This window comes from Leptonychotes weddellii, chromosome 2 (genome assembly GCF_054177405.1).
Source record: "Leptonychotes weddellii isolate Sample4059 chromosome 2, ASM5417740v2, whole genome shotgun sequence".
Classification (NCBI taxonomy): domain Eukaryota; kingdom Metazoa; phylum Chordata; class Mammalia; order Carnivora; family Phocidae; genus Leptonychotes; species Leptonychotes weddellii.
This window is the reverse complement of record NC_138370.1, coordinates 122411697-122434950: the sequence shown is the minus strand read 5'-3', so window position 1 is coordinate 122434950 and position 23254 is coordinate 122411697. Positions and strand designations below refer to the sequence as shown.

General features: G+C 39.6%; 1 protein-coding gene across 2 annotated transcripts; it reads left to right on the top strand.

The window, feature by feature from the left end:
• Positions 1 to 12123: 12123 nt before the first annotated feature.
• Positions 12124 to 21148, top strand: CCNG2 (cyclin G2). 2 transcript variants are annotated; one of them, XM_031039268.2, is made up of 9 exons: positions 12124 to 12429; positions 13012 to 13320; positions 13406 to 13543; positions 14187 to 14324; positions 15380 to 15630; positions 15818 to 15896; positions 15986 to 16084; positions 18356 to 18561; positions 19726 to 21148. In XM_031039268.2, exons 3-9 carry the CDS (start codon positions 13406 to 13408, stop codon positions 19844 to 19846), a joined length of 1032 nt encoding a protein of 343 aa, XP_030895128.1. In that variant the 5' UTR covers positions 12124 to 12429; positions 13012 to 13320; the 3' UTR covers positions 19847 to 21148. The 2 variants fall into 2 exon arrangements, with proteins under 2 accessions (XP_030895128.1, XP_006743507.1); XM_006743444.3 differs by lacking the exon at positions 13012 to 13320 and having other exon boundaries at positions 12125 to 12429.
• Positions 21149 to 23254: the final 2106 nt, after the last annotated feature.

Here is a 23254-nt window from a genome sequence, read left to right as displayed (position 1 = left end):
CCCATCCCTCCCACCCCCTACCACTCCAGCAACCCTCAGTTTGTTTCCTGAGATTAAGGAACTTGAGGGTGTTATGCTGAGCGAAATAAGTCAATCAGAGAAAGACATGTATCATATGACCTCACTGATATGAGGAATTCTAAATCTCAGGCATATGCATATTTATTGTGAAATTAAAGTCTGTACAATACAAAGTGAAATGTAGATCTCATAATTATCCAGATTATGCAGGCCCTATCAGTCCCAGCCACTCCATTTTTGCTTAATGAAATTAAAAACACGAATGAAATATTCTTAATGAAAATTAGCATATATAATATTTGAAATATGAGATCCAGTACAATTCCTCAGGTGTGATACTAGAAAGCTTATATTCTCTGCTGTTTATTTCATTATCTTTCCTAACTGGTGAAACACAATTTCTCTGCAATTGAAGTATCTGAAAAGTATTGTTTTTCTAATAATTCTCAAAAATGTTAGAGAACAAATGCATTTGTCTTACTCCTTTTAATGTATTATCATTTAGTAGTCATTTAAACTTTAGATAAAAATCATGTATTTAGTAAGATATGGCTTCCATTATTTTTTTACAACTATCATTTAAATTTTTATATTCTGCTGATTTTGAAATATGTCAAAATTGCACAAATACACTGTTTTTAGCTTTAAAATTCTCAAAGTTTGTCTTGAAATTGATCACCTTGATAGAGGAGTAAAAGGTTTATATTTTTAAATAAACTTGGTTTTAAATTGGTGGGGATGGCAGGAGGATGAAAATCTGATCTAAATATAGAAATGGTAAATTCAGAGTTTCAAGTAATTCACCAAAACCATTCACCATTCTTTTTGGATACGTGCATATTTAAGCTCACTTTAAGCTATGTATTTTTAATTTGATTTCTACACAAACACAATTGAGAACTTCTAATCAGTGGTTTCAAATGATGAGCTTGTGAAATGGACTACTATATTCAAATTACAGTTTTAAAACCCATTTTGTTTACAGATGCAAATATCTAAGGAAGAACATACATACACACACACACACATACATACACATGTGCCCATACATACTATTGCACATACACGTGTGTGTATGTGTGAGGTAGAAAAATTTTAGGATAGTGTTTTTTTTTTAAAGATTTTTTAAAATTTATTTATTTGACAGAGAGATAGAGAACACAAGTAGGCAGAGCAGCAGTCCGAGGGAAAGGGAGCAGCAGGCTCTCTGCTGAACAGGGAGTCCGATGCGGGGCTCGATCCCAGGACCCTGGGATTATGATCTGAGCCGAAGGCAGCCGCTTAACCGACTGAGCCACCCAGGTGCCCCTAGGATAATGTTTTAACTGAAGAAATAGTATTACCTTACTCCGTGTCTTGTGTTAATAATCAAAGATTACATATTATTGTGTTTCTGAGTGTATGTCTGTATCTGCATATATGTTTACGTATGTATGTATTTATTAGTGTAAAAATAAAAGCAAAGCTTTCTCCTATATATGGAAATAGCAGTTGTATGTTTAAGTATAGTAGCCTTGAATTTTCTAGAATATAGTCTCCAAAATCAAGCAACCAGCGAATTTTTACTGAGCATCTGCTCTCTGGTTAGCTTTATATAAAGAAGAAGATACAGGGTGCCTGGGTGGCTCAGTTGGTTAAGCGACTGCCTTCGGCTCAGGTCATGATCCTGGAGTCCCGGGATCGAGTCCCGCATCGGGCTCTCTGCTCGGCAGGGAGTCTGCTTCTCCCTCTGACCTTCCCCCTCTCATGCTCTCTCTCTCTCTCTCTCTCATTCTCTCTCTCAAATAAATAAATAAAATCTTTAAAAAAAAAAAGAAGAAGAAGAAGATACAGACGTATAAGCCATTCTGACCCTTATTTTTATGTATCATGAAAACAGGTAACATATTGGTGAGGATGTGCTACCACAGGAACTCTCATAGAGAGCTGATGGGAGTGGAAATTGGTTAAACTGCTCTGGAAACCCACTGATGCTACTCAATCCAGTTGAAAATGCTCATGCCCTGAGACCCAAATGTTCCACTTATATGAATCTAACATAGAAAAACTCTTGGATGTGTGCACAAAAAGATGGGGGCGGGTATGAATTGCAGAAGTTTTTATATAATAGTGATAAACTGGAAAGATACCCAAAGTCCATCCACAGTAAAATGGATAGAGTGTGGTATTTTCAGACAATGTGACATGTTATTTTAATTGCTCTAGCTGTAGGCAAACATGCAGGTAGCTCGAAAACATGAAGTTGAGCAGGGGAAGGCAGCAAAAGCTAACAGCATTCAGTGTTCTTCTTTTTTTTTTTTTTAAGATTTTATTTATTTATTTGACAGAGAGAGACACAGCGAGAGAGGGAACACAAGCAGGGCGAGTGGGAGACAGAGAAGCAGGCTTCCCGCGGAGCAGGGAGCTGGATGCGGACCCTGGGATCATGACCTGAGCCGAAGGCAGACGCTTAATGACTGAGCCACCCAGGTGATCCAGCATTCAGTGTTCTGAGGCTGGGCTCCCATTCAGGTTCTCTCCTAAAAAGGAAAAAAACAAAACAAACAAACAAACCATTTTGTTAAAAGAAGTCACAGAGAAATGTATTCAATGTGATTCCACTTACATAAAATTCAAATACAAAACAATATATTATCCAGGGCTACATAAAAAGCAATCTATTTTTTTAAGCAATCTATTTTTTAAAGGAAAGGAATGATTAACTGAAAATTTAGTACTAAAACTACTTTTAGGGAGAGAGAGTAGGGGATGTGACCTGGGTAAGGTATCCAGAGGTTTCAAAGGTACAGCTTATATTCTCTATTTATTAATTTGAGCGTGGATATATAATCACTTGTTTTATCAAGTCTTTAAATTGTGTGTCAACTATATATTCTTTCTTGTATGTATATTTCACAGTACAATTTACATCACCACAATAACATTAGTTGTGTTAGATGGTTTGCTTATAGGTGATTCCTTTTTCTACATTTTCTGTAATGTGTTTTTATTATCTTCATAATTAAAATATATTAAATTTAATCTATTTATAGGGAAATGGAAATATTCTGACTTAGCCTAAATAAATCATAAAATGTAACTTGAAGTAGTTTTAGTTAAGGTCATGAATTTCACAAATATATGAGAGATACCAGTGTATTCCACATCCTGAAGGTGGAATTTCTAACAACATGTATACCTGAGTAGCTCAGATGCTGCTAATCTGTTCTTAGGACAGAAGCAACTCAGTTTTAAAAATGAATATAACATTTTGGGTTGAAGGAAGTAGATATAGTCACATAGTAAAAGCAACTTTTTTAGAAGCAACCAAGAACCCCCTCCTCTGTACAGATTTACCTAATCTCCCTTCCCTCTCCTGATTCAACCTCTTTCTGGGTCTTGCTGCTACACTTTGTACACAGCCCTAGAGTTGTACAAATCACATAGTAATATTGTTATCTATAGTCTTGGTTCTCCCCTACTAGGTCCTGAGCTCCTTGTGGGCAGTGTCTAACTGTAGTCACTTTGTATCTTTTATTTCCACCACTGTACCTCTAATAGAGCAGCTGCCCAGTTAATGTTTATTAAACTGAACAAAGAAGCAGCAAAAATTTAAAATGCAGTATGGGCTGCATTTATAAAACACATGGCTACAAAAACCTGAATATTCTAGTAAGCTAATCTTCATGCAGAAAGAGTCAATAAATTTCTATAATGTTTAAAGATCTACAGATAATATTACTATGCTCATCACAACACTTACAAACGCCGCACAACACAATAAGCACAATAAATTGGTAAACTCTGGGTTCATGCCACATGTTGTATTTGTGCTACCCCTCCCCATCTCCACCTTCCTTCTGTCCAGCACAGGCTGCAAGGCTCAAAACTGCTATTTTTAGCAGTTAATGTTCAGAGAGCTTGACTTCCTCATGCAGGTTCTGAGAATAGGAGAGCATAACCAGCCATAGTAGGGCAATCAGAGTATTTGCTGGTTACAGTCTTCTGTTTTTATAAAGATAGAAAATACTTATCGTCATAAGATGGAAAACAGCCCAAATGTCTGCAAAATAGCCCCATATTAGGACCAATAGGAACATAGCAGCAATTTCCCTCTGGCACCTAAACATTTGCCAGCTACTGATATCACATACTCACATGATGTTTCAAGCCTTTAGACATCTCCCTGCAATGTCTAAAGAAAGGCGGAAAAGAAAGAGCCTCTTTTTTCTTCCCCTATTGGCTTTCCTGGGATTTGAGCGGTACTCAAAACAATTGGCCTGCTTTGTTAGAAACACATTAATCCCAAACTCCAGGGTGAAGTGTTAATCCTGGTAGGCCTGGTCTCTATCTGGACAATTTCTTTTCAGATTAGTTTGGCAGAGACAAATCAGATTTCTCTTGCTATTTAAGAAAACAACAAAAGAAAAACACATTATGAACGTATGCAGGTGAATAATTTACTGATTCATTTTCCTAATAAAACATCCAAATCCAAATTGCCTTGGCTTAGGCTAACCTAAACTACTGATGCAACCATTTTACATGAATTTAATAAGAAATACACTGAATGGAGCAAGCTTATGTCCAATTTGGAGTTTTATTCTCCTTATCACTATGTAAAATAGTGTCGTGTGGGTCATGGAGTCAGATTGTCTGCTAGTAAACACTGAATCTACCACTGTCTGGGGTGGGATCAAGTTACTTAAACTCTCTGGACCTCTATTTCTGCATCTGTGTGTGTTATAGGCATTAAAATTATGTCAATACATATAAATCACCTAGTATAATGCCTGACAGGTAATTATTGATTACCAAGTATGGATTTACTGTGAAGCTAATGAAATGTGGCTTTAGGAGACCTCACTTGTGCAGGCTCTTTCTGAGGTCTCAGGATGGGCTCTAGCAGAGTGTTCACATACATATTTTTTTCTAGTTTTGCAAAAGAAAAACATTTTAACTGTAGTCAGTTAAGGCTGCTGTCTCTCTCCATGTCAAATTCCACTGTATCATTTTCTCTTGTGTTTGGAAGTGCTTGAGTGTCCACCAGTATTTTGGGATCTGGCTAAGGGGAAGTTGATCTGGGGACACACTGTTTTAACTGAAATTTGGAAACATGCAAATATTATACTTTAGGATTAATGTCTTATTTAAGAAAAACTTTATCCAATCTTTTCATGTATTATATCCATAATGAGTTGTAAAACTGAAAGAAATGTTTTAAGATACCAACAAATTTTTAAAAAATGATAAGCCATGCTAGAGGAAAGATTAAATTTTTAAAAATTCTATAGGAAGTTATATTACAATATTGTAATCTTGTGAAGAGGTAATCAAGAGAGTTTGAAGCCATAAACTTTGGCAAAAATTTTATAACCATGCACTAAGCAGTTTATTAATAAAAATTTCTTGCCGATTTGATATAAAATGTTGACATTGACAAAGATAACATAAAACGCAAATACGCTTCTGCAATAAGGAAACAGACTAATTACTGAGTACAGCCAGTTTTCAATGACGCTCTCAAGTTTTACAGCTCATACTGTGAATGAGAAAGGTCACAAAGATCTTTGTAAGTAGAAAAGGAAGGCAGAAGAGTCAGAGCTGAGAAAGATTTGAAGATTTTACAGTGCTGGTTTTGAAGATAAAGAAAAGGACCACGAACCAAGGAATGTAGTGGTCTCAAGAAGCTGGAAAAGGCAAGGAAATGTATCTTCCATAGAGCTTCCAGAAGGAATATAGCCCTGCCGACACCTTGATTTGAGTCTAACGAGACTCATTTCAAATTTTTGGCCCCCAGAACTATAAGATAGTAAATTTGTGTTGTTTTGAGCCACTAAATTTGTGGTAATTTGTTATAGCAGCAATATGAAACGAATATAGACATGATGTGATTGCCAAGGATAGTTCATGAAAGGAGATGCAGTGTTCACCTGGTTTTCTTCAAGCTTTGTCACCATGCCATGAGGAAATAGAAAGACCACACAGAGAGACTACATACGTAGGCATTCTGGCCACCAGCCTCAGCTAAAGTCACAACCCACAGTCAGCACAAACTCCAGACATGTGAGTTGAGCATGCCACAGGATGACTCCAGCCCCAAGCACCATCTCAATGTAACTTCATGAAAGCCCTTGAGGAAGGATTGCCTCACTGAGCTCAGCCAACCCTAGACCTGTGAGTGATGATAATAAAATGATTGTCGTTTTAAGCCACTAAGTTTTGGGGTGAATCATCTCACAGTGATAAATAACAAGAACAGTTAATATATGTCAACTTTTAAAAATTTACAATTTTTCTTGATTTGCTTCATGTTAAATAAATATTCACTTTCATATCTGATTTCATATTTGTTAATTCTACTCTTTTTGCTAGAGAGAACTCTTCCCAATTGTAAAGCTTCAACCTCTTCTTAACAATTTGGTTCTGTTCTTGCATGTAGCCAGAATTTCTTATTCAGAATGTGGTTAAATAGCATACTAATATATGCAATTAGGCAGACCCGAGGATCTTGGATATAAAGCTATCTTTCTTTTTAGAAATTTAAAAAAAAAACACCTTCATTTTTAAGACACTTTAAAGTATTAACAAAAGCAAAATTTAAGCTTATATTACTTCTTCATATCATTTTAAATGTCAATTGCCTTTTCATTTGAGATCAAAATAAGAGATAATTACTTTTGCAGAAAATGAAAACTTCCTTTAGGATTAAGATGATATATTCAACAGATGTTTCCTAAATGATTCTTTGCTGACAGTATCAACTTCCCATAGCACTGTGATGGCAAGAAAAAAATAGGAAATATCTGACTTAGGTTATGCTTCTCAGAACAAATCATAAAAGAATAATGTGTTATGTACATAATAACATAATGCAGCCTGGGTCACTGAAAGTATATTTGCATGGAGACAGACCCACCATTTTGAGATAATCAGCTCTGATTTCAAGCATTGCCATATTATCAGCGGCATCCTCCTTTAGCAGTCTCTTGATGCCATGTCAAAGCTACTCCATTTGTTTCAGTTAACTTTTAGCATAACAGAGAGTTCTGGATACTAAAATAATGATTTGGGACGCTGAGGTCAAATGCACATTTAGTTCGAGCGTTTCAGAGATAGTTTGTATAAGGCTAACTCACTTGCAGGCTAGTGGAACTGGGAGGGCCTAACCTGGCTGGCTGGAAAAACTGCTCATTCAGAAGGTCTCTATGGCGTGGGTAAGTCCCACAATTACAAGACTGAGCACATCACTATCTGCGAATTAACTGTGTTATGAATATCACTAACCCTTGCATAGATAAACACTCCCTTGGAAAGATGCAACATGCTTCCATCATTGACAACAACAACAACAAGATATCTATATAGTAAATAGATTATAAATGTTGAATTTGCTAATTTCAGATTTGGAGTTTGTCCATGAGAAAGTCACAAAGCAGAATATATGACATGTTTGCTCATTTATTCTGCTGATTGCTTGAAGAAAGGGATTAATTGTCTGCATATAAATTGTCTCATTCTTTCAAGCTCAGATTAAAAAAAATGTGCGCTTGGTTGAAAAAGCTGAATCACTTCAAGACGGCACCCCAGGTTAGTTTATGCTTGCCCTGGTCCTTTCCCTCCAGCAAGCATTCCTATCCCCTTTGCTAGATTCTCCTAGCAAGGTTAACCTAAACAGGAAGTTTGGGGCTGCAAAACACCTCAATGACAGAAAATAGCCAAGGCATGGAGCCAGAAATAGTGAATGGATGGGAAAGGGAATGGGGCATTATGTCAGCTTTACCAGTCCTGATCCTGAGGTTCTTTCCTTTCAGGGCTGCTTTCTACCGAATTCCTTTGATAAAGTTAGGGATGGTCCTTTCTTTTCCCTCAAGAAGTCACAGCATTGTGCAAGTCCTAACACGGAAGGTGTATACAGTAAAAGTACTTTTACAAATGTTTTTACCTAGGGATCCTGAGTGACTCACTGGATTAAGTGCCTGCCTTTGGCTCAGGTCATGATCTCAGGGTCCTGGGGTCGAGCCCCCATGTCGAGCCCCCATGTCAAGCCCCATGTCTGGCTCTGTGCTCGGCAGGGAGTCTACTTCTCCCTCTGCACCGCCCCCCCACTCATGCTTGCTCACATGCTCTCTCTCTCTTTCTCTCAAATAAATAAATAAAATCTTAAAAAAACCCCCCAAATGTTTTTATTTAATCTTTACATATGAAGAAGAAACAATTACCCCCTGGTGATTATTCCCCCCTATTTGTTTTTTGGATTAGAAAATTGAGGTTCAGAACAATTCACATTATTCAGGGTATTTCAGGTGCTATTTCTATTAAGTAAGAAAGCTGGGACTCAAAGTCAGGTGTTCTGATTCCTTGGTTAGAGCTTTTGCCTTACACCTCAGATGTACCAAGGGCATGTTGTGGGACTCTGTTTTATTTACCTATTTTTGTATCCCTGAGGCCTAGTACCATGCCTGGCATTGAGTATATATTCATTAAATGTTAAATAAAAAGTTGGGATTTATTGTTTAAAACTTTCACTTGTGAGAAGAAAGATGCTATCCAAACAGTTGTAAGGCAATTTTGATGCCTTACGAAGTTCAGGGAAGTCCAAGTACACAGCATGAAGGGAAGCAGTTGCAGAGCTGCTTGCAGATACTCTATTTTCTTTCCAAGGTAGAAGCTTAAGTGTTGAGTGGTTTGAAGGACACTCCTCAGAAGTCAAGGATTCACTGAATGAAGGCATTGTTTCTGTGGCTGTGCGACTGCTTATTTCCTGCTCTGTGCCCACCTTCTAGTTTCACAGTCTCAGACGTCACTGAGGACAACAAGTTCCGTGTCTGTCCTTCCTGAGGTTACTGGGGACAGGGTTTCACCCAATCCCGCTGTGCTGTAGGAGACCAAGTATCTTCTAATGAAATAAATCCCCTCAAAGTCCTTCCTGGGGACTGCCAGAGGTCTGATTCCCTATTTTGTATGTGTGCCTGATGCACGAAAGTCACCCACAAGAAAGCTGAGGAAGGACTGAAAGGTAGCTGACAGGTGCCTAGGGGAGAATGTCCTTTAAATAAATAAGACCCACAGCTCCCACAGCTGTAGCAAAGTAAACCAAAGTGATAAAGACAGAAAAATAGAGCCTGGAGAAAGTCTGTCATTAGAAAGAAAGAAAGGAAGAAAGAAAGAAAGAAAGAAAGAAAGAAAGAAAGAAAGAAAGAAAGAAAGAAAGAAAGAAAGAAAGAAAGAAAGAAAAGGAAGGAAAGAAAGAAAAGAAAAGAAAGATGAAAAAATAAAGGCTGTAATAACCACAAATCAAAAAATCAGCAGAACAAAAGGAGAAAACTTGCATCATTTTCTCCCCCAGAATATCATCATTGTTGAAAGGAGGTATTTTGAAAAAAATGATGATGTTCAAGTAGTTATACTTGACCAATATTTTTTAATGATTGCTATTTCCTTTACCTTAAAAAGGTAAATGGACTGAAGTGGATAAAGGGCTCCATATTGGGCAATTTGATCAGTCTTTTCTTTTCTCCTGTACTAAATAGGGCCTGCCAAGAAGCCAGGAAACTGAACACCACTTAGCAAGCTTTCTTGTCCCATTCTTAGAGAACTGCTAATCATTCAAAAGGCTGTCTGATAAAAGATACAAAAAAATATCAATTATGAAATATCATATAGAATACATTTCATATAACTTTCTAACAGTGATCTAAGTCAAGGACAATTTCTTATTTCTTACTCTCTTCCTTTTTGTCTTATGCCATCTCTATTTAAAAAATCTTCTACCACATAATTTTGCACTTCCTCTTTCACATCACTTATTTTTTATCTTATGTTCCTTTTCTACCTTTGCCCTCCTACTTGAAAAAAGTCCCAACCTCCTTCATGTTTTGGCCACAAACTCTCCTTTCTCTCATGGTACATGTTTTCTGTCCAGCTGCTTTCTGTCTCTCTCTGGAGCCTCTTTATATACTGCAATGAGCTGTTATCTGTGGAATTCTAATCTTAGCTTTATTTTCCATGTTATTTGCATACCCTCATTTATGTTTTCCAGCAAAAAAGTTTATGTCAAATAAAAACAATAGTTTTAATAATGTTTAAAAGATCACACAAGGGGCGCCTGGGTGGCTCAGTCATTAAGTGTCTGCCTTCGGCTCAGGTCATGATCCCCAGGGTCCTAGGATCGAGCCCCGCATTGGGCTCCCTGCTCCGCGGGAAGCCTGCTTCTCCCTCTCCCACTCCCCCTGCTTGTGTTCCCTCTCTCGCTGTGTCAAATAAATAAATAAAATCTTTAAAAAAAATAAAAATAAAAATAAAAGATCACAAAAGTAGTGCACAAAATTAGGCAACTTGTAAACATTTGAAAGTAATCTGTTAATGTAATTTTATTTCTTTTCCAAAATCCTGAACAAGGCCACATCTCCCTGAAATAGGATTTTTCTCTTCCAGTTCCCCTTTCCCCAAGTTGCTCTGAGCTCCAGACTCCCGTGTCTAGTCCCAGCAAATATGTAAAGGGATCTATTTCTAAAATTCTTCAGCTGCTCTGGAAAGAAGATAAAATTGCTTCTAAAGCTGTGCTGTGTGCCTTCTCATATTTTACAAGTAACAAAACAATTCACAGAGAAATCTGTTCCTTGGATTTGATTATTTAGATTAGAACTCAAGAATATGCTATTTACTGCTTTGTGTATTTGGCTGACAGTGGCCGGGGACTGAGGAGGGAGACAGTAAAAAAAGTAACCATATATATTAGAAGGGAGTCTCTTACATCCCCTAAAGATGTTCTGTGTGAAGGTTTCTCTAGCCTAAGGCACCCTTGTTCTGCTTTTTGCTCGCCTCAGAAGAGATGTCGCCTCTTAATAATAACGTTAATTATAATGGACAATAAATGATAATTTATGGGTGACTGAGGACCAAGAAGCCTCTGGGAGTTTTCATTAAAACAACAGCACAATTACAACCTCTGGAGGCAAGATATTATAATTATTAAATGTTTATGTGCCCTCATCAGTATGCACAGGTTAAGTTTTTCCTTTTAAGTCCCCCCTTGTACATTTTTTTTTTTTTAAAGATTTATTTATTTTAGAGACAGAGCACAATAGGGGGGAGTGGGAGAGGGAGAAGCAGACTCCCTGCTGAGCAGGGAGCCCGATGCGGGACTCGATCCTGGGACTCCAGGATCATGACCTGGGTCGAAGGCAGTTGCTTAACCAACTGAGCCACCCAGGCGCCCCTGTACATTTATTTTTATTACAGAAAAATTTCAAGGCACATCAAATTAAAAAGACTAGTTACAACAAACACTTGTACCAATCACCCACCTTCACCAACTCTTAACTTTTTGCCAATCTCGTTTCACCTATCATCTCCATTGGTACGAAAAACTTTAAAGCATATACGAGAGATGAGAGCATTTTACTCGTAAAAATTCCAGTAAACACCCCAACAATTTTATAATAACTTGACTGTTACAGCACAGTGGACCCGCAGAACAAAATAAAGGGTTCCTAGCTATTACAGCTCTCTGGAGGTACGAGTGGCATACAGCAGGGACCGATGGAGGTGGGGGTGGGAAGGACTAGACCCCAGGATCAGGTCTATAAATGCCTTCGGCGCTATCAGGCATGCGCAATCCAGACCCCAGAGTTGCTAAGGCCCCAAGGAAGATAGAAGCTCTGGATAAGACGAAAGCCAATCAGAGGGCTCGAAGGCTAATCAGTCAGCCAATCCAGATTCGAGAGTGCATCAGATGCTCAGCATTCTGATCCCTCTACCAGTATCCAATCGGAGAGCTGGCTGCTTTGGGCGGACTTTTCAAAACAGCGAAAACAAAACAAATGGGGACCTTTAAAAGGTGCAATGTGACCAGAAACTATCTCCTTCCGCCTCTCAAACCTATCACTCCTTTTCCTTCCCCCCTCAGGATCAATCGCAGAAAGCCGACTCCCAGATTTCACCCTCTGCCCTGAGATCGAGAGGGAGGAGTGGCTCGGCAAAGCAAAGGCGAGGGGAGGAGGGCACAAATCCGGCTGGGGACAGTAGTATAGGGGCGGGACTCTTTTTCAAAGTCTTTTGCGGAAGCCGCGGATCCCTCCGCGGGGAGTCACGTGCCCCGCCCCCTTGGGGGCGTCGAAAACTCAAAACAAAAACAAGGGGTTTGCTTCGGCCTCCGCTGTGGAGGCAGCGGTGCCGGCAGAGGGGCAGGGTTTGAGGGGCCGGCGCTACGCCCCAGCTGGAGGGTGGGCGCCCAGGGAGCGGGATGAAGCTCGGGCTGTGAGGCCGAGGAGGCGGCGGCAGGGGGGGAAGGGTCCGATGCCTGTCCGGGGGCACCGCTGAGGCGGCGGGTCCCTGACCTCCGGAGACAGGTTCGGACGTCCCCGCCGCGCCCAGTCCTCACTGGGCCGTGACGCCGCGGGCTGGTGGAGGCGCGTCTCCGGCACGGTGAGTGGGCTCAAGGGGGATCGCGGGGTTTCTTTGTTCGTGGTTGGGACTTGGGAGGGAGGGGGTGGTGTCGGAGTACCCATTCCTCAGCCCCGTGAGCGACTCCGGTCCTACCCTCAGCCGGGGGAGTGGGCACTGGACGTGGAAAAATGTTGGAGGTAGGAGTAGAGAGTCGAGGAGGCTGAAGACAATTCTTTGGTTGCACCCCCCCCCCCCATTTTGTCACGGGGGCTCGCTGGGGTGGTGCTTCCTGGATTGACAGCCCCGGAGCTCAGCACAGTTTGAGGAACCTGGGCATCAGTGGATGGACGGGTGTTGTCCGGGCACGGGGTGGGCCGAACGTCTGTCCCCCCGACTGATGGGCCACGCCACCCTGCTGCTCTCTCAGATCACGGTCTTGCCACTCGGGTGGATCCGGAGTAGGCTCTGCCGTAGCGGATGGGAAAGGCTTGGGGGCTGGACTCCAGCGAAAGGGGCTTCTGGAGCTGGGCTCCCCGGGAGAGGCGGGGCTCGGGAGTCTCCTCCCTCCGGTTCTTTGTTCAGTCGCGAGACTTTCTCTCCCCTCCCCCCTATCGTGCAAAGCGCCCACCCCAAGACCCACTGCCGTAGCTGCCCCGGGAGCTTTCTGCGGGGAGAAGCCCCTCCGCACAGGGCTTCAGGTGGGGCGGCCGTCCGGACACCGCCGCCCCGGGACAGTTTCCTGTTTGTGAAACGGCCAGGAGGCCGGGGCCGGCCGGTCTGACCCAGCGCTGGCCGGCGGACCAGACCGCGGCCCCTCCTCCTGCCACACCTCCCTGGAGGTGGGGGAGGATTGCGTTGGGCTTCTGGAGGACGTGACTGATCCCCTCACCCGCTGCCCGCCGGGGTGTGCTGGGGCGCCTCTCGCTGGAGGTATTGGCGCTAGCTCTTTCTGCCCACTCCCCCCTGTTACCTTCCCCCCAGGATACCCTCTAACTGCGTGGTGTCTTTGCTGCAGATGAAGGATTTGGGGGCAGAGTATTTGGCGGGTCGTGAAGGGGTCCAGCTCTTCGGATTGTTGAACCTCTATCTAGAACAGGAACAGAGATTCCAACCTCGAGAAAAAGGGCTAAGCTTGATCGAGGCTACCCCGGAGGTAAGCTCCCAGAAAAGATACCTTCTTGCTCAAGCAGCTGATAGGGCTTGGAGAGGGATGACTCCCCCCGCCCAGTTGAATCAAGATTAAAGGCTGCAAAGTTTCTTAAGACCAAAATTTGTCTTCTAGAATAGTAAGATAAATTTTACAGGGTTATGCAAGAATGAGAGTGATACTAACTCTAGAGAAGTGTTTCTTCAAATGTGGCACCCCCAACCTGCAGCTTCTGGGTGGGACACTCCCTGGGAACGGAGTACCCTCTGCCCATAATACTTTATAGTAGACTTTTAGGTTTTTTTTTTTTTTTAAATAAAGAAAACAAACTATCTCCATTATAGGGGAATTACATTTGCTCTAACCCTCTGGAAGTGTGACAACAGTTCACTTTATATTGGATTGCTGAAGCTCTTTTATGCTGTATATTTTTAAAAAGCCATGAGATATATATATATATATATATATATATATATATATATATATATACGTGTCTTGTATCTGAAAAAGTATATCATTAGTTAAATACTCTTTCCTCCCATATTCTTGAAGGTTAAGAAAAAAAATTACCTTATTTGAATCTAATTGTGTGTATTTATCCATCTAGTTCTAAGAAAGTCATAACTTTGGCTGTTGGTTTTTATTGCAGGATGATAACACTTTGTGTCCAAGATTGAGAAATGCCAAAGTAGAAGATTTAAGGAGTTTAACCAACTTTTTTGGATCTTGCACTGAAACTTTTGTTCTGGCTGTCAATATTTTAGATAGATTCTTGGCTCTTATGAAGGTATTTAATCGTTTTTGCATATGCATCTTTCTATTTCTAAACCTAGTGCCCAGCACAGTGCCTAGCATACAAGGGTTCGTTAAATGTTTGACAAGTGAATGTAATTATGTTACTACATATAAACATTTTAATTGGAATTGTGATCTTCAGTGCCAGAGTGAGAGACTACAGAATTAACTGTGTTGTATTTTAAGTTAGGTTTTGCTGTTACCGTTTATATACCTTCTCTTTGAAGATGTGACAAAACGGAGGCCACTGTTTTTAGGTATTCCCTATATATGTGTACAGTCCTTAAAATAAGGTTTTCATATTTTTATCTCCCATCACGTTTCTCTTGGAGCTTAGTTGTTTTTAATACGAAACATGACAAGTGGAAGTATAGCAGTATATTAAAGGTGACCTAACTGCCTTCCCTGTGAGAAGTCTTTTCAAAGCAGGGAGCCGTACTCTTATTAACCAGCAACTGTTAGAAAAATGTGGTGATTCTTCTGCCAATAGGATTGCTGTCAGCTGCTGGGTCAGTTTTTAGGGCACTGAAAAGAAAAGGGCAGCCATCTGTCCTTGGCAGCTTTTACGTATGCTCCACTCTGCACAACTGATGCAATATTTCTCTTGGGCAAATTTGCATTGAAATGTGGGATGATACTTAAATAGAGAAGAAGATAAAAAGATAAGTCGCATATATTATGTTTATATCCAAAGAAGTATATATTGTTTCCGTGTTGAAAGGCTTAATTTATTTTGGGGGAGACTGTACTGTTATGAATTTCGTGTTTGAAATACAAAGTATGATTCAGTGTTAGAAACTTACCTTTTGAATTTGTATTTAAATTACTTAATTTAAATGCTTAAAATGCTTTTTTTAAATGGGAAGCTAACTCAGTTTAAAATGTAAAAATGGTTAAGTATAATCATGAATAAGGGTAAGTACTTGAAGCAGCTAGATTGTGTTCTGGTCTTAAGAGTTAGGGACATCATTATAATCTTTTAAGTGCCTGCTTTGCTAAATCTGAGTGACAGTTGTTAGAAGAAGCGTTTGTTCTTTTGTTTTTCAGGTGAAACCTAAACATTTGTCTTGCATTGGAGTCTGTTGTTTTTTGCTGGCTGCTAGGATAGTTGAAGAAGAATGCAATATTCCATCCACCCATGATGTAATCCGGATTAGTCAATGTAAATGTACTGCTTCTGACATAAAACGGATGGAAAAAATAATTTCAGAAAAATTGCACTATGAATTGGAAGCAACTACTGCCTTAAACTTTTTGCACTTATACCATACTATTGTACTTTGTCATACATCAGAAAGGTCAGTGGGATTACAAATAAAAATTTTGTACTTTAGCATCGCTGTAGCTAACCGTCACAATGCCAGTGAAATTTATATTTTTACTCCTAAATTTTCAACTTGAGTTTTCAGCAGCAAGTTCTTAAAATCATTTAAATCTTTGGAAGTTTAATAAATAAATATTTTGTCTTATATTTTAATTGTATAGGAAAGAAATACTGAGTCTAGATAAACTAGAAGCTCAGCTGAAAGCTTGCAACTGCCGACTTATTTTTTCAAAGGCAAAAGTAAGTTGATTGCTTACATGTCTCACTGTTTCTATTTTGAATTTTTTAAAAAATACTTACTTTTCTTTTTCTTTTTCTTTTTTTTTTAGCCATCTGTGTTAGCTTTGTGCCTTCTCAATTTGGAAGTAGAAACTTTGAAATCCATTGAATTACTGGAAATTCTTCTGCTTGTTAAAAAACATTCCAAGGTAAATTATCTTCAGTTCTTATTCTTTAAAGCAGATTTCTCTCCTAATGTTTCATTTTTTTTTCCGCTGTAGTGATTTAAACATTAAGTAATACTTTATGGGGCTTTTAACTTTTATACTTTTTTCTTGTATCTCAAGTGTTGAAGTTCTCAAAATGCAGCTTTGACGCAGACAGTATTAAGCTAGAAGGGGAACCTGATCACTTAGCTTAGCTTCTTTCTGTGTTCAGATGTTTTGTCCCTTCTCTGGTATTCTCACCAGTTGGTAACACAGTGGTCCACATTGCTACGTGCACATTGTTCTAAAATACATACTAGGAAGTAGATTTAGTAAATATACTAATGGCAGTCCATTACATCTATAGGGCTGAATCATCATCCCATTAGTAGCATTACCAAAATAACTTCAGCCATGTTTTTCTTTTTAAACCTCTTAGTCTGGCCCCCCAATAAGTTTTGCAGTAAGGGGTGTTAATACTAATAGGGAGTGCTTTAGGGTTTCGTTAGCACAGAAGTAGGGCAGACTGTGAAAGGCACTATGACTGGTTGGACCAAAAGAATCTTAGACAATGAAAGTTTGGGTAGCAAAGGCTTGTGGTCAGGAAGCTGGTGAACTAGAAGGGTTTGGGAATCATTTAATATAGGCTTAGTGTTAGAATGTCTAGGTGATAGTCACAAGCAGGAGTAAGGATATCCAACTCAAATAGTTTTGGAAGCCAAGCATGGAAATGAGACAAGGAGTCACAAATGGCCAAGATTTGAACCTAATGATGGGGAGAATATTGATACCATCAAGGGAAGTTTGAGAGAAATTAATTTGTGATCGGAGAAGTATGACTTTAGGTTCTTGTAGGTCTTTCAGGTGGGTAGGTATTTAGCAGATATTTGGCAGCCTGGAATAAAAACTCAGAAGATAAGTTGTAGTTGGAGATTGAGATTTGAAATTTCTCATGAAGAAATAATAGTAGAAACCATAAGAAACTTATGGGAGTTCTTTGCTTAGGGGTCACTTGAAACTCTGGGTTTTCATTGTTGGTGGTTTCCCCCTTAGGAGGCAAGGGAAGGAGGGTCCATGAGACAAGTGCACTGTCAGGTTGGAAAAAGGTTTTCAAGAAGTATTGCAAGTCAGGAGTACTGAATTTTGATGAAAGACCCAGTGTAAAAAGAATTGAAGGAGGTTATTAGATACCTAGAAGGAGGCGTCCGTAGAATGAGAAGTGAGACTGCCAGATTACAAGGGGGTCAAGATGTAGCTGGATTCGGTGGTAATGGAGACAAAGATGATACAAAATTATCTTCTGTTCGTGATGAAAGTATTGTGAAGTATTTTGTTTTTGGCAGATAACTTGTAGCTTTTATTTATTTATTTATTTCAAAGATTTTTATTTGACAGAGAGACACAGCAAGAGAGGGAACACAAGCAGGGGGAGTGGGAGAGGGAGAAGCAGGCCTCCCGCCGAGCAGGGAGCCGGATGCGGGGCTCGACCCCGGGACCCTGACCTGAGCCGAAGGCAGACGCATAACGACTGAGTCACCCAGGCGCCCCTCTAGCTTTCATTTAAATCATGAATTTGTTAGTTTTAATTTAAACCTTTTATAATATCTGGAAATATCTCTTTTTTAAAGATTTTATTTGACACAGAGAGAGCACAGTCGGGGGAGTGGCAGGCAGAGGGAGAGGGAGAAGCAGACTCCCCACTGAGCAGGGAGCCCCATGCAGGGTTCCATCCCAGGACCCTGGGATCATGACCTGAGTGGAAAGCAGACGCTTAACCAACTGGGGCACTCCTCAGTGGTGGAGGAACTGTGCTCTTTGGGAGAAATTCCTTTTCTGTCATATTGCTAACTTCTCCATTAGCATACATCTGGTGTCTTAATGTAAATGCATACTTTTAGCAATCCACACAATGCTATGTTAAAGAAACCTAAATTATGTTAAGTTCCTTTCATTGAGACTATTAAAGAATATACTTAATAGATTGGTTAACAAACCTAATGTTTTTAGGTCAGTGTATTTTCTTAAAATAGGCAAAGATTTTTATTAGGTTCTATGTAAATTATTTATACCTACAGTGCTCCTCCTTTAAACCCAGTGGTTACCAGACTTTGACTGCTCATTAGAATCACTTGTGGAGCTCTAAAGAAATCTTGATGCCCAGGTCACATCCCGTATCAAATAATATCTGATGGTGGGAGCCATGCTTCAGTATATTTTAGGCATTATAGGGTGATTCTCAGGTATTTAACCTCTTCATTAAAATATTTTTTCTAGGTTAATGACACCGAGTTCATTTATTGGAGGGAGTTAGTTTCTAAATGCCTAGCCGAATATTCTTCTCCTGAATGTTGCAAACCAGATCTTAAGAAATTGGTTTGGATTGTTTCAAGGCGCACAGCCCAGAACCTCCACAACAGCTACTACAGTGTTCCTGAGCTGCCAACGATACCAGAGGGGGGTTGTTTTGATGAAAGTGAAAGGTAAGCAGGTTCCTTGACTAATTAGACTTACCCATAGTAAGGAACACTGGTTTTATACTCAAAAATGGAACCTGGGAATATTACAGGGTATTAGAGAAAGCCCCTACTCCAATAGCATCATTTCTTCAGGTGGGAAAATTAGCTAGAGGTAGTTTTACTAAAGTAGGTGATGATTTAGAAGTATACGCCCCACATTCCCCCCTCTTTTTTCTTTATTAAAAAAAAAAATGAAACAAAACATGATGCTCTATATTACATCCCCAGGATTTGTAACTGGAAGTTTGTACCTGTTGACCACTTTCACCTGTTCTCATCCCCTGCCTCTGGCAACCACCAATCTGTTCTCTGAATCTATGAATTCTGGTTTTTGTTTTTCTCGTTTTTAGATTCCACACGTAAGTTGAGATTGTACAGTGTTTGTCTTTCCCCTGTCTGACTGACTTCATTCCTTCCCTTTTTGAAAACTGGTTGTTTCACATCTTCCTTGCTCATTGAAGTAGAGTTTAGTTTAAAAACAAACAAAACCTGAAGTGGCATTCTGGTTCAGGGTTAGTATGAATTCCTAATCCAGTGCCTCAGGAAGAGGCTGTGGGTTAAATGACTGGAAAATAAAGGGAACCACCACCACTAACGCGGCCCACTTTAATTTTGTCAAATGCCATTGTCTTGGTCAGGTTAATTTTTGTTCATAAAAGGAATAATTTTATCAGATTTGGTTATTTTATGCCCTAGAGATAATGAGAAGTTTCATTTTTATAGCTTACTGGTTTCTTGGTTTGAGAGTATCGGGGATACAATTATTAATGCAAGAAAGACATCAAAACCATGTGTTGGGAGATACGTTGTCCTTTGTCTCCACTTACTGGATTTAAAATGCTTAGAATTGTACGGTTAGTTCCTGATATTTATTAATTGGTACAAGAATAATAGTTTGGCAGATAGTCATTTGTCTAAACTTCTCAAAATCTATTTTCTAAGGAGATTACAATAGATTACAGTTTATTTTAGGAAATCCTTTTAAGTTAAATTTTGTCTCTGTAAATCTTAAATTTTGAATATAAAAATCCTGAGACTGGAGATACTTGTTTAGTAATTTTATTTGGCTTTTAAAACCTTAAAGTATTTTCTAAATAATGGAATCTTTGTCTCTTTTCCTCCCTTTAGTGAGGACTCTTGTGAAGATATGAGTTGTGAAGAGAGTCTCAGCAGCTCTCCTTCCAGTGATCAAGAGTGCACTTTCTTTTTCAACTTCAAAGTGGCACAGACACTGTGCTTTCCATCTTAGAAATCTAATTGTTCCGTGTCAGAATTTAAAGTGTGTGTACAGGTTTCAAAGCAATAAATGGGGGAGTAGGTAGTTTCTGGTCCATCCCCCACCTAGGCAGAAATTGCATAGACTGGAATACCTACCTTCTATTTATTATTCAGATCAGATCTGGCCTATTTTCATATTTAATCCTAAGCCATCAAATGGGTTAGTGCCTCTTAAACGATTAACAATGTTTTACACATTGGCACTTTATTTTTCTCATTGATCTTTAGCTACTTGGGGGAGGAGGGAAGGTGCTGATACCTTCAATTTGTTACTTTTCAAGAAGATTTTTAAAGATGAGTAGTGTAGCTTAAACTTTTTATAAAGCCTTCACCTGTCTTTATTTAAACAGATTGGGAGTGTACAAGTGCTTCCTCAGCAGGGACCGTGGATAACCCTTTAATGGCTTATCATAGATCTCCCCTACTTCCCAGTCTCAGAACAGAGAATATACTCTTCACTGTCATACACCTTTTTGTTTTGTTGTTTTTTAAATGATTACTTACTCTCTGATGCAGACTCTATAAACTTAGAAATTATAATAGTGACATTTCTGTGAATTTTAGTATGTAATGTGTTAATTGAAGTTTCTGCTAAAGCAGAAATACTCGACAGGCTATGGTTGTTAGATAGTTGCATTTTTAATGCCTAAGTATTGTCAGGCTATAGTATTATTTTAATGTTATTAAAACAATCCATAATCTGTTAGTTATGCATGCACCTGTATGAAAGCAGTGCAGGAAGTTGAAGAGAACTAGGTAACTGTGGAATTGATAAATGTTGATCTAGTAGCATATTTTATTTCTTATATTCAAAAAGTCTGCATGATTATGTTTATTTCCTTTGTAATTCACATTTCAAAAATAATATTAGTATATGGGTGCCAAGACTGAACATGAAGTTAAAAAAAAAAAAGTGTTTGTAGTGTTTTAGTTTTGAGCATATCTGTGTGGTGGTACAGCCATAAGAATAGGGATTTACAAACTCTGTACACATGAGATTTTGTACAGAGAATTTTTTTTAACTTTATAAATTGTATATGAAAATGTAAATCTTAAAAAATGTACATAAAAATGCTGTATTTTTTTACCTTGTGTGTGTGGTAGTCTAGTCATTGCATGTAAATATAATTTATTGTGTATTCTGTATTATAAATCATACATTGATGACTTACTTTTTGAATGGTAAGTCAGCATCCATTGGATGTTTTCTGAAGTGGATCTTTTTGAAGTAATAATAGATTGCAACTCAAAATAAAGATATTAATGAATTACACTCCTTGTTTGTAATTGTTTCTTAATTTTGTGGTTCAAAAGAAAAAGCGCTTGCTGTATTTTCGCGGGAAGGCCTTGAAGTGAGGCTGGAGTGCCTCCAAGATAAGCTGTCTATCTGGTTACCAGAAGTCCTTTAGGTAGAATTTCTTCATCACAGTTTGGCCCTCAGTCTTGGAGATACTGAAAGCGAATCTGTCACTTGAGAATTGACCTCTCTCTGGGGTGGACTCATGTAAAACAAAAGAGTGATGTATTGACCTGAATGCCTATTTATACTGAAAGGCAACAGGTAGCAAGTACACCAGCATACTCAGGTTGGAAGATCAATACAATTTCTCTGCAGACAGGCCACATTCTAATGAGAAGGTTGCTTGGCAAATACAGCCAGGGAGTGTACTATGACTGACCCTGCCCGCCTCTGGCTCTTGGGACCTCTTTTTCCAAGACTTAGGCTTGTTTTGCAAGTCACGGTGGGTTTTTGGGCGAGGGGTCATATGATTCCCCTTTGGTTTGATTGTGTAGACCTTTGTTTTCTCTAGTTGGTTGGAAAATCATATGCTGAATGTGGTTTTCATGTAATACTAATACCTCTTCTCCCTTAGTGATATGGCCATCTTTTCCTAACCCTCCCAGCGGAGGCTCTTGGCTTGAGGATGACCCTCCCCTTATTAAGTCATTTGTGTAAATAGTATATTCTGCTTGCAGATTTTGATTTGTTGAGATGTGAAAGTTACTTGTGGCTTTCCAAATCTCGAAACCCTCTTCAGTTCCTGCAGGATTTGATTGCTTTTCTTCCTAGATGCTCTTACTGTGTGAAACTGCACACATAGTTTCATAACTGTTCCCCTTTAGGGTTCTCAGTATATTTGGTCTAGGACTCTTTACTGAGCTCCCAGCTTGTTTTTTCACAACTGGCTACCCCACTTGGAAGTTTCTGATTCCTCCCAAACCTGCTCTTCCTGTATGTTTATCTTGGTGAATAGGTATTGTCTACTCAAATTGGAAACTTACGTGGTCTCATCTCCTCCCACCTGTTTACTGGACGTTTCCATTTATCATTTATATGATTTCATTTGTACTGTCTGGCTCTATTCTGTCCCCTCTTTTCTGCCACTGGCTTGGTTCAGTCCTGTTCTCTTTCTCAGCAGGGTCACTACAGTACCTTAGTCATTTCCTAGGATGTAACAGGCGCACTGTTGCTTCTGTTTTTCTGCATGCTGTGGTATCACTGCCTGGTCCCTGGGTCTCCAGCCATTTGACCCTCAGGAAGGGAGATTGGACAAATACCATGTTTTAATCACCTGCCATACTCAGGTCAACTATAGATGCATTAGTTGCAGAACACGTCTCATGACAATTTTAACCGTTTTCTTTGTCAAGGATTTGACTTTTCCCTTCAATTCCTTTTATTTCAACACTAGGTTCTACCATGATGTTCCTCCCCCTTGCCTCCTACCTTCCCCTGTGCACAAATTGCCAGCTTATTTAGGCAACCCATTTTTATCAGATTCTTACACGAACAAAGACCATGTACTTTGCATTTGCTATTTTTGGACTGAGTTTTTCTAATTATTTGTACCAGAAATGGGTCAACAACCTACTGTTCTTGTGTTTAGCAAGTCAGGTTGTGTGATAGTTTCCCAATAGCTAATGGGTCTTCCCATTCCTGTGCATATACACTGCTCTTCCCATCAAGAGGTGGAGTCTGTTCACCTTGAATTTCAGCTGGCCTTGTGCCTGGTTTTGCTTGCTAAAGTGCAGTGGAAGAAGGTCAGTGATGTCCAACCCTACGCTTTAAGAAGACTGGCAGCTTCCCTTTTATCCTTGGAGGCCAGCCGCCATGCTGCAAAGAAGCTCAGGTTGGATTACTGAAAGATGAGAGGCCAGGTAGAGAGAGGCTCTTGAGGAAGAGAGATCATCTTGGATGTTCTAGTGCCAGCTAAGCTCCCAGCTGACTGCAGCTTGCAATGAGGTATCCTCAGCTACAACACACGGAGCTGAGGAACTGCCTTGCACATCCCACTCAAGCCACAGACTCATGAAAATAATAATTGTTTTAAGCCACTAGGTTTTGGGGTGGTTTGATATACAGCAATAGTTAATTGAG